At 47.6% G+C, this 12155-nt stretch overlaps 1 protein-coding gene across 1 annotated transcript in view; it reads left to right on the top strand.

The window, feature by feature from the left end:
* Positions 1 to 11948, top strand: part of LOC144752591 (uncharacterized) — a 30405-nt gene extending 18457 nt beyond the window's left edge. The window contains exon 3 of the mRNA XM_078640472.1: positions 11928 to 11948. Coding sequence (XP_078496598.1) covers positions 11928 to 11948 — 21 coding nt within the window. The remainder of the gene's footprint in view (positions 1 to 11927) is intronic.
* The last annotated feature ends 207 nt before the right edge of the window (positions 11949 to 12155 follow it).

Below are 12155 nucleotides of genomic sequence, written 5' to 3'. Positions count from 1 at the left end.
AAAGCAGGGTCAGAGAATAGTTACAAGTATGGCACAATGCTCCTGTAAAAAAAATAACTGCAACAGGAAGCACTTACAGCTAAGGAACAGGTGCCAGACTTGAAGCACAAATTCAGTGACACATTAACCAGCCCCAAATTAATTCATCTCAGTTGAGGCTGGGCAGGTGTGCTTTCCCCCCATAATCTACAGTGGTGAACAAGAGGGTGGTAGTGGTGAACCAGAGGGTGGCAGTGGTGAACCAGAGGGTGCTGTGATGAACCAGAGGGTGGCAGTAGTGAGTGCTGAACCTGAGGGTGGCAGGGGTGAACCAGAGGGTGGCAGTGATGAACCAGAGGGTGGCAGTGGTGAACCAGAGGGTGGCAGTGGTGAACCAGAGGGTGCTGTGATGAACCAGAGGGTGGCAGCGGTGAGTGCTGAACCAGAGGGTGGCAGCAGGGGTGAACCAGAGGGTGCTGTGATGAACCAGAGGGTGGCAGTGGTGAGTGCTGTACCAGAGGGTGGCAGCAGGGGTGAACCAGAGGGTGCTGTGATGAACCAGAGGGTGGCAGTAGTGAGTGCTGAACCAGAGGGTGGCAGGGGTGAACCAGAGGGTGGCAGTGATGAACCAGAGAGTGACAGTGGTGAACCAGAGGGTGGCAGTGGTGAACCAGAGGGTGGCAGTGGTGAACCAGAGGCTGCTGTGATGAACCAGAGGGTGGCAGTGGTGAGTGCTGAACCAGAGGGTGGCAGCAGGGGTGAACCAGGGGGTGCTGTGATGAACCAGAGGGTGGTAGTGGTGAGTGCTGAACCAGAGGGTGGCAGCAGGGGTGAACCAGAGGGTGCTGTGATGAACCAGACGGTGGCAGTAGTGAGTGCTGAACCTGAGGGTGGCAGGGGTGAACCAGAGGGTGCTGTGATGAACCAGAGGGTGGCAGTGGTGAGTGCTGAACCAGAGGGTGGCAGCACGGGTGAACCAGAGGGTGCTGTGATGAACCAGACGGTGGCAGTAGTGAGTGCTGAACCTGAAGGTGGCAGGGGTGAACCAGAGGGTGGCAGTGATGAACCAGAGGGTGGCAGTGGTGAACCAGAGGGTGTCAGTGGTGAACCAGAGAGTGGCAGTGGTGAACCTGAGGGGGCTGTGCTGAACCAGAGGGTGGCAGCAGGGGTGAACCAGAGGGTGCTGTGATGAACCAGACGGTGGAATTAGTGAGTGCTGAACCTGAGGGTGGCAGGGGTGAACCAGAGGGTGGAGGTGATGAACCAGAGGGTGGCAGTGGTGAACCAGAGGGTGTCAGTGGTGAACCAGAGGGTGCTGTGATGAACCAGAGGGTGGCAGTGGTGAGTGCTGAACCAGAGGGTGCTGTCATGAACCAGAGGGTGGCAGTAGTGAGTGCTGAACCTGAGGGTGGCAGGGGTGAACCAGAGGGTGGCAGTGATGAACCAGAGGGTGGCAGTGGTGAACCAGAGGGTGTCAGTGGTGAACCAGAGGGTGGCAGTGGTAAACCAGAGGGTGCTGTGATGAACCAGAGGGTGGCAGGGGTGAGTGCTGAACCAGAGGGTGGCAGCAGGGGTGAACCAGAGGGTGCTGTGATGAACCAGAGGGTGGCAGTAGTGAGTGCTGAACCAGAGGGTGGCAGCAGGGGTGAACCAGAGGGTGCTGTGATGAACCAGACGGTGGCAGTAGTGAGTGCTGAACCTGGGGGTGGCAGGGGTGAACCAGAGGGTGGCAGTGATGACCCAGAGGGTGGCAGTGGTGAACTAGAGGGTGGCAGTGGTGAACCAGAGGGTGGCAGTGATGATCTTGAGGGTGGCAGTGGCGAACCAGAGGGTGGCAGTAATGAACCAGAGGGTGGCAGTGATGAACCAGAGGGTGACAGTGGTGAACCAGAGGGTGGCAGTGGTGAACCAGAGGGTGGCAGTGGTGAACCAGAGGGTGCTGGATTGCGAATTCGCTTTCGCACGATTTCGCGGACCGCGATTTCACAGATTTCGCCCATGCTTACTTGGCAGTTCGGTCTGGACTGTTCCCATGAGGCACAGGGTCAAGACTGATTTGCATATGGCCATGTCTGAACTGGGCCGGCTTGGTGAGCAAAATAACGAAGGATTAAACCCAGATCTGCGACTGGGGGTGAATGTTTTGCCATTGTGCAACATTTCATCCATCATCTTGTGTGTTTTGCTGTTCACCCTATGTGGGAAGGGTATGCCCAGGCGTGGGTCCCGTGCTCACTAGGCCACTGGAGTCAAGCTATCCTGGCTGAAGACGGCTGATAGCCAGAAACCGGTCCTAGGATGCTTGATACCGATCTAGGGAAGACATTGCTTGGCAGTTTGATATGGACTGTTTCCATGAGGCAGAGAGTCAAGACTGATTTGCATATGGCCATGTCTGAACTGGGGTGGCTTGGTGAGCAAAATAACGATGGATTAAACCCAGATCTGTGACTGGGGGTGAATGTTTTGCCATTGTGCAACATTCCGTCATCATCTTGTGTGTTTTGCTGTTCACCCTATGTGGGAAGGGTATGCCCAGACTTTGGTCCTGTGCTCACTATGCCACTGGAGTCAAGCTATCCTGGCTGAAGATGGCTGATAGCCAGAAACCGGTCCTAGGATGCTTGATTCTGGTCCAGGGAAGACATGGCTTGGCAGTTCGGTCTGGACTGTTCCCATGAGGCACAGGGTCAAGACTGATTTGCATATGGCCATGTCTGAACTGAGGTGGCTTGGTGAGCAAAATAACGATGGATTAAACCCAGATCTGTGACTGGGGGTGAATATTTTGCCATTGTGCAACATTCCGTCCATCATCTTGTGTGTTTTTCTGTTCACCCTATGTGAGAAGGGTATGCCCAGGCCTGGGTACCGTGCTCACTACGCCACTGGAGTCAAGCTATCCTGGCTGAAGACGGCTGATAGCCAGAAACCGGTCCTAGGATGCTTGATTCCGGTCCAGGGAAGACATGGCTTGGCAGTTCGATCTGGACTGTTCCCATAAGGCACAGGGTCAAGACTGATTTGCATATGGCCATGTCTGAACTGGGGTGGCTTTATGAGCAAAATAACGATGGATTAAACCCAGATCTGTGACTGGGGGAGAAAGTTTTGCCATTGTGCAACATTCCGTCCATCATCTTGTGTGTTTTGCTGTTCACCCTATGTAGGAAGGGTATGCCCAGACGTGGGTCCCGTGCTCACTACGCCACTGGAGTCAAGCTATCATAGCTGAAGACGGCTGATAGCCAGAAACCGGTCCTAGGATGCTTGATTCCGGTCCAGGGAAGACATGGCTTGGCAGTTCGGTCTGGACTGTTCCCATGAGGCACAGGGTCAAGACTGATTTGCATATGGCCTTGTCTGAACTGGGGTGGATTGGTGAGCAAAATAACGTTGGATTAAACCCAGATCCGTGACTGGGGGTGAATGTTTTGCCATTGTGAAACATTCCGTCCATCAACTTGTGTGTTTTGCTGTTCACCCTATGTGGGTAGCTTATGCCCAGACGTGGGTCCCGTGCTCACTACGCCACTGGAGTCAAGCTATCCTGGCTGAAGATGGCTGATAGCCAGAAACTGGTCCTAGGATGCTTGATTCCGGTCCAGGGAAGACATGGCTTGGCAGTTCAGTCTGGACTGTTCCCATGCGGCACAGGGTCAAGACTGATTTGCATATGGCCATGTCTGAACTGGGGTAGCTTGGTGAGCAAAATAACGATGGATTAAACCCAGATCTGTGACTGGGGGTGAATGTTTTGCCATTGTGCAACATTCCGTCATCATCTTGTGTGTTTTGCTGTTCACCCTATGTGGGAAGGGTATGCCCAGACTTTGGTCCTGTGCTCACTATGCCACTGGAGTCAAGCTATCCTGGCTGAAGATGGCTGATAGCCAGAAACCGGTCCTAGGATGCTTGATTCTGGTCCAGGGAAGACATGGCTTGGCAGTTCGGTCTGGACTGTTCCCATGAGGCACAGGGTCAAGACTGATTTGCATATGGCCATGTCTGAACTGAGGTGGCTTGGTGAGCAAAATAACGATGGATTAAACCCAGATCTGTGACTGGGGGTGAATATTTTGCCATTGTGCAACATTCCGTCCATCATCTTGTGTGTTTTTCTGTTCACCCTATGTGAGAAGGGTATGCCCAGGCCTGGGTACCGTGCTCACTACGCCACTGGAGTCAAGCTATCCTGGCTGAAGACGGCTGATAGCCAGAAACCGGTCCTAGGATGCTTGATTCCGGTCCAGGGAAGACATGGCTTGGCAGTTCGATCTGGACTGTTCCCATGAGGCACAGGGTCAAGACTGATTTGCATATGGCCATGTCTGAACTGGGGTGGCTTGGTGAGCAAAATAACGATGGATTAAACCCAGATCTGTGACTGGGGGAGAAAGTTTTGCCATTGTGCAACATTCCGTCCATCATCTTGTGTGTTTTGCTGTTCACCCTATGTAGGAAGGGTATGCCCAGACGTGGGTCCCGTGCTCACTACGCCACTGGAGTCAAGCTATCATAGCTGAAGACGGCTGATAGCCAGAAACCGGTCCTAGGATGCTTGATTCCGGTCCAGGGAAGACATGGCTTGGCAGTTCGGTCTGGACTGTTCCCATGAGGCACAGGGTCAAGACTGATTTGCATATGGCCTTGTCTGAACTGGGGTGGATTGGTGAGCAAAATAACGTTGGATTAAACCCAGATCCGTGACTGGGGGTGAATGTTTTGCCATTGTGAAACATTCCGTCCATCAACTTGTGTGTTTTGCTGTTCACCCTATGTGGGTAGCTTATGCCCAGACGTGGGTCCCGTGCTCACTACGCCACTGGAGTCAAGCTATCCTGGCTGAAGATGGCTGATAGCCAGAAACTGGTCCTAGGATGCTTGATTCCGGTCCAGGGAAGACATGGCTTGGCAGTTCAGTCTGGACTGTTCCCATGCGGCACAGGGTCAAGACTGATTTGCATATGGCCATGTCTGAACTGGGGTAGCTTGGTGAGCAAAATAACGATGGATTAAACCCAGATCTGTGACTGGGGGTGAAAGTTTTGCCATTGTGCAACATTCCGTCCATCATCTTGTGTGTTTTGCTGTTCACCCTATGTAGGAAGGGTATGCCCAGACGTGGGTCCCGTGCTCACTACGCCACTGGAGTCAAGCTATCCTGGCTGAAGACGGCTGATAGCCAGAAACCGGTCCTAGGATGCTTGATTCCGGTCCAGGGTATGACATGGCTTGGCAGTTCGTTCTGGACTGTTCCCATGAGGCACAGGGTCAAGACTGATTTGCATATGGCCATGTCTGAACTGGGCCGGCTTGGTGAGCAAAATAACGAAGGATTAAACCCAGATCTGCGACTGGGGGTGAATGTTTTGCCATTGTGCAACATTCCGTCCATCATCTTGTGTGTTTTGCTGTTCACCCTATGTGGGAAGGGTATGCCCAGACGTGGGTCCCTTGCTCTCTACGCCACTGGAGTCAAGCTATCCTGGCTGAAGACAGCTGATAGCCAGAAACCGGTCCTAGGATGTTTGATTCCGGTCCTGGGAAGTCATTGCTTGGCAGTTCGGTCTGGACTGTTCCCATGAGGCACAGGGTGAAGACTGATTTGCATATGCCCATGTCTGAACTGGGGTGGATTGGTGAGCAACATAACAATGGATTGAACCCAGAACTGTGACTGGGGGTGAATGTTTTGCCATTGTGCAACATTCCGTCCTTCCTCTTGTGTGTTTTGAAATTAGAAAAATAAACAGTATTTTATTAACAATATTATTATCTCTGAAATTTCAAGTAACCTTTTCACTTTAACAGGGGGGCACTTAAAAGCTGGGGGCCCTGGAAAAGTGCTTACTTTGCCCTTACCATAAAACGTCTGCCAGAATGGGTGAATTTGAAAGGTAAAATCTTGGTGTTTACATGCTGTGTTTTGGGGCCTTTTCTGTCGGGGGAAATGGACTCAGCCATGCAAGTGGGGATAGACATTTTTTATCTGGCAGAATGACTGTTGCGCCTTTAGAGGTGATGGTATAGCTCAATGCCAAGATGGGCCATTCTGTTACATTTTGTTTCCTATCCCCTGCATCCAGTGTGATTTCTGCTACCACTGTGGGGGTTAGATTAAGAGTAAATATCCCAATCTGCTCCCAGTGGAATTAAGACAACAGAGACCTTTACCGATAGATGTACGGCTTGATGTTGTACAGGACAGTCACCACCTATTTATTTTACAAACAATATTAAAAAACCCTGATATCAAGTAGACATTCTGCCTCCTTGGAAGGACAGATTGGATGTAAACCCCAGTCTGCTCCCAGGAGGGGTAAAAAACTGTCTTTGAGGAGTGAGGTTGTGGGAAACTGCTGGGGTGAGCCAATAACCCTCCATTATTTGTATAAGTATAAAAAAACCCTAGTGTCAATCATTCTCTCTACCACTCCTGAGGGGGATGATATTGGGGTAAACCACCTAATCTACCCCCCTAACAGTTGGAGCAGAAAGACTGTTGGGACCTAGAACAGTAAGGATGTAAAGATACAATCAGATGCCGGGGGAGGGGGGCACCACAACCCCCTTTTTTTAAATTCTATTCCTCCCTGGGTGGAGCACATTCGAGAAAAAAACTGATCGCCCTCCCCAGAGGGCAGAACGACTGTAAATGTACATTTATGAGCGGCGGTCACTCCTACCTCATGCCATCCGTCGTCACTAGTTCATGATTACCTGCTTGTGTATCATCCATTCTGCAACGGCAAAAAACAAAAGTAGGGAGGGTCCGTGGGGAAACAAGGATTAAAGACCCAATAGTACCCTATCCCCTTATCTAACTAACAGAAATACACAAGGGGGTACTATCGGTCTTCAAAAGCTGGTGTGTGCCTACTCTTTGGACAATACACATGCTATAGATCGTGTGTGCAAAAAGGTGTGATAGAGAAGTGAGAAGACAGAAGAGGGAAGAAAAAGAGACCCATCAGCCCACCCGTTGGCGGAGCTTCATCATTTGGGATTTTGGTATTATTTGCTGGTACCAGCCAGGCTCCTCACTGAGTTATTATGAGGAAGCACTGGCATCCAGTCCACCAATGAAAACCAGCCACGGAAAGAAGATGTAAAGGCTGTGGAGAAGAAAAGTTGCAGTGCTCAAACAAAATTTGTGAAGGTTGTGTAATGTCTAAAATTGTCTAGTATAGTGCCAAAAGAAACGACTTTATTTGGGAGGCCACCATACTGACAAGATTATAATTGAAAGGCAGAGTGTATGATAGTATTAGAAACAAATATTACTATCAAATGATGTGTTCATTGGTCAACATGTTTCAGCCAATAAATGGCTTTCTTCAGGACCTATAAATGGAAACACTACTGCAACGGTGAAATGTGTTCAGTGATATTAGAACTTTAATCATAAACCATGCATACCAAGAAACCTACCAACTGGTTGATGTTTCGAATGGTAAATATGAAGTCATGGTTCCATAGTACCTTCTCCCAAAATCTGTTTGGGAATAGCCTCACCTCGCCTGGCGCTCTGCTCAGGTCAATGAGGCCCCGCTCTGTCCGTCGGTACCTCCAAACCCCTCCTGAGCCTCCTATCACACCTTTTTGCACACACGATCTTTAGCATGTATCATCCATCCTGCGACAAATCCCCAAGCAGAGATTCATTAGGGAGAGGTGCCATCAAGCACCAGTCACAGGCATTTTCCCTCATAGCTTGAGATTTGTAAACAAAATGAAAATCCTTCTGGTTCGCGGACCAGAAGGTTTTTCTGCCTGCAATGAGAGGACAAGACGGTGACGTCCTCCACACTGATAAGGTAGCATGTCACTGTAATGGTAAAGACCAAGAATGTCCTCACTTTTTTCACTGTCCTCACTTTTCCAGATAATCAATGCCCTTAACCCTTCACACTGGTGGAGGCAGGATTTTGGCCCAGGAGGGGTGAAATGCTTCTTAACAGGATCCATGCTCAGTGGTAGGTTTTGAGTTTTCATTTTCAAAATCGCAGAACTAGGGGCCATATTATCAAGAAAGGGCGATACAGTATCGCCGCTTTTATCGGCAGGAAACTGCCGCTAAAGCGGCGATAATGGGCTTGATATTATGCCCTTGTGAATTCCCATAGAAGCCCAGGTTCTGGGGTTAACCTTGGCTTCTATGGGAATTCACAAGGGCATATTATCAAGCCCATTTTCACAGCTTTAGCTGCAGTTTCCTGCCGATAAAAGCTGCGATAATGTATCGCCCTTTCTTGATAATATGGCCCTGAGTTCCTGTAAATGGTAGTGGCTGGTGAAATTTGCAAATGGCGGGGATCATACACTCACTCTAAATTGCACTGAGCAAGCAAGCAAGCCCAAGGTTTTGAAGAGGGGTGAGGAAGTGTCTTCCCCTGAGCAAATGCTCGAATCTGGAGACCAATAGTGCGTTCTGCACCATCATGTTGTAATTAAAATGGGTAAAAACACATTTGTTTTGAAATGGCACTCACAAAGTATTTCAATATGTGTGGATCATGAGCCGAGCAAGCCTGGCCCATCTTAGGGATGCTAGTGGTTACATTTCATCAAGAAACCTTTGAAAAAATAGTAAGAAGATGACGCATTTTCAGCAGTTTCCCTGAAAACTGGCTAACGAGCCATAGCCTTTGAAAACAAGTTACATATTTCACAAATTCCATTTTTTTTAATGGGTACAGCATATTTATTTGCTTTTACTTCCACTCCCTATCAATTTTTCATCCTACCCTTTCCAGTAGATTATGAGTCTTATTTAATGTCTATAAATGTAACTGTAGGGACAAGATGAAAAATTAAAAGGCACACAATCTCGTAGGTCAAAAGTAATGTTTCAGGTCACAGGTTCACAGGTTCACATGGCCAACAGGTGATACCAATTTTATTGTAGAAAGCAGTAGACATAATAGATAATGGAAAGTCTCCAGGTGAGTCATGAAAGAACTGCTGATAGAATAGCTGGTGCTCTCTTCCCTTCATTTCTCGCATACAGGCCTTGTGCATAAAGCGCATTAGTCCCTGTGTAGGCCAGTGCTTGCTTAGTGCTTGTGATTTCAGGCCCGACGAGTATCTGCTCCTGTGTGTTATTGTGCTTGTTTTGAAGTACTGATACTTCCTTCTGTACTCCCTGTTACCGCTTTTCTTTAGTCGGACCCTGATCTATTTTGCAGGAGTGGCTAGCTTAGTGGTGCTTGTTCCACAGATCTTCATGGTGACCTGACAGCCAGCCTTTTCCTGCATGCCGTGGACTCACTTTCAAGCCCAAGCTTGATCCACAGTGTTGTCAAATCAAGCGCACACAACAATTTCAACGATATGAGTAATCAAATTAAATGTTCTTAATGGATAAGATCACACAATAGTGTCCAATTTTCATTCTTATTTTTTTTAATTGGTGTATATATGTTACTCCTATTCAGAGGAGATCCATAAAAACAGAAACCAGCCGACACGTGTCCGGTGAATACCTTTCTTGTTTACTTAACGGCCTAAACGCCGCTTCAATACTGACAACAGGTATTACCCGCCTCTTGTCGACCTACACCCTTGGTCCCCTCATCCTATCCCGGTGCAGACTTTTTGCACTTCAAGAACTGACAACCCGAACAGGAGCGGTCTGGAATTATCACCGTTCCCCCGGGAACATAACTTTATACAATAGTGCAGCCCTGAAGAGTCATTGGGTTAACACCCTTACTGACGAAACACGTGTCGGCTGGTTTCTGTTTTTATGGATCTCCTCTGAATAGGAGTAACATATATACACCAATTAAAAAAAACAAGAATGAAAATTGGACACTATTGTGTGATCTTATCCATTAAGAACATTTAATTTGATTACTCATATCGTTGAAATTGTTGTGTGCACTTGATTTGACATTTACTTTACATAAGGGTAGTTTTCTCACCCTTGGGTTTCAGAGTTATAGGGTTTTCTCTGAACAAGCTGCACCAAACAACCGTACCCTTTTTCACAATTACATGTTGTGCGCCATCTCTTCTGAACACTGATAACCCTTCGCGGAGTTGTAATTGATCCACAGTGTTGTCAGGGCCAGACTGGTAACTCAAAGTAGCCCAGGCAAATTTTGTCAGACCAGCTCCGTTCAGTGCATTGTGAGTGCAGCGAGCAATCCTAACCACTACAAGGAGGGTTTGAGGGGGTTCTCCCCCGAAGAAAATGTGGGCACAAATGGTGCATTCTACACTACTTTCTGTTATATTTTCAGTTGTATTTGCTTTCAAAGCATAGTAAATGATGACCTTAGAGTGCACCAGGATTCTACAATATTTGTTGGAACTCTTCAATGATTCACTCACTACCACCCTCCAACAGGGTCCCTCATCTCTCCATAGCCCCTCTCTCACATGTATTTCATTTGTTTTATAGCACCTCTCATAAAAGTGTGGGAGTCAGAGCACTTTACATCACACACAACTACAGAGACAGTTAATAATTTGTGTGCCAATCAATGTACAGAAATTTTTACCTAAGACAAGGGGACTACAAGGTGTAGGATTCATGTTATCTATACTGGTAGGCATAGTGCTATGTCTTGAGAAGCACAAACCCAGGATTAAGAACAAAACACAGTGGATTGGCTTTACAATAAGAATGTATTTCTGCCCAAACAAACCCTTTTTAGCAACATTTGGATAATAAAAGACTGGAAAAACATAACTTTTGACCTGTACCATGTACTTTGCTTGCATCTCTTTGATGACACTTCACAGCTCACTGTGCGAGATTATGATTGTAATTTGTGAACTCACAGTAGGAAAACAGTCTCTCTGACAAAAGCAGTAACCCACTAAGCTATGCACATAAAATACTATTCAGTGATCTGCATGGCGCACGTTTTTTGCAGCAGGTATATGAACCATCTGCACTACCTTAGATGAGTCAAAACTGCCACTAGACAAAATTCTAGTAGGTACATTAATCACCAGAGTTAGCTTGACCATTTTATTGTTGTCTGAAAACTAGTTGATATACAAGTAACTCTACAGTGGGTGCATTCAAACCTGTGGTGCTGCTGCAAAAACGTCCCCCCCACCAGCCTTCCAGGGAGATGTCTGATGCCCAGTATGGCCAGTCTGGCCTTGCATGTTGTGGCTGAACCAATCACACACCCTCATTTCACCAGTGCAGTGATTTCTCGCCGTCCTAGTAAAGCACCAGATTACCAGGTGTTAGGGAATGTGGGAGACTGTGGCCCATTCAGGGGGCTGATGTATTTTCTGCAGTAGGCAGGGATGGAGGTATAGAGACAGGTATAGAGACTGCATTCTACCTGAACATCTCAGAGAACTTTACAAGCCTTAGAGCTACCTCATCCAAAAGCACTTTACAAGTTTTAAATATACACTTTAATCCGAAGCACTTTATAAGCCACTCATATCAGCGAAAGACTTGCATTCCAGCAGTTTTGAGACGTTTTAAAATATCTGTCACGTTTTATCCTTGCTGTTTCCTCTAGGCAATATTACCACCTTTCCCAGAAAAAAAACTGCCATTTCTTTACGTTCCCAATACTCCAGGGACAAGTTCGAGCTGAATGAAGTCCATTAACATGTTTAGAGAGGCCTTAGGAGAAATGAGGAGTATTACTTTATACCTCCTGCTAGCATATGCATACAAATGTGGCCTTAAACCATTGCCAGCAGCATACTCCTTATCTCAGCGACTTGCACAGCAGAAAATCCACTTTGGGGTCTTCACTACAGTGAGAATTACCTACCCTCTGCGCTACTGTCACCAGCTCCAGGAAATGTTTTTTTTATCTATTTGAGGCCGTTAAAATGGGGCAAGTTTACAGCCATAGAGTGCATTTGTCTTATGCCTTTGTAATTCTTCATCTATGTCCATGGTGGAGGCTGTCATTGTAGCTCTTTTTCTATGACCTGTACTGTTTTTTCCTGTTAAGAATCTAGTCACCATAACTTAAATGATACCTCGGACCAGGAATGGCTGGTACAGGTAAGAGCGGTGAGGCTTTTCATGGGATGAGAAAAATAAAACAAATAAATAAATCTGATGTCATGTGTCATACGTCATCCATCTTGGAGCTTGGGTAGAGGTTGCAGCAGGGTACAGCACCAAATACCTCAATGCAACCAGCAGTGCTGTGCAGGATAGTCTCGGCCATTCACTG

The sequence above is a fragment of the Lissotriton helveticus genome, chromosome 5_1 (genome assembly GCF_964261635.1).
Source record: "Lissotriton helveticus chromosome 5_1, aLisHel1.1, whole genome shotgun sequence".
Taxonomy (NCBI): domain Eukaryota; kingdom Metazoa; phylum Chordata; class Amphibia; order Caudata; family Salamandridae; genus Lissotriton; species Lissotriton helveticus.
The sequence above is the reverse complement of the archived record's forward strand: the minus strand, read 5'-3'. Positions and strand labels throughout refer to the sequence as shown.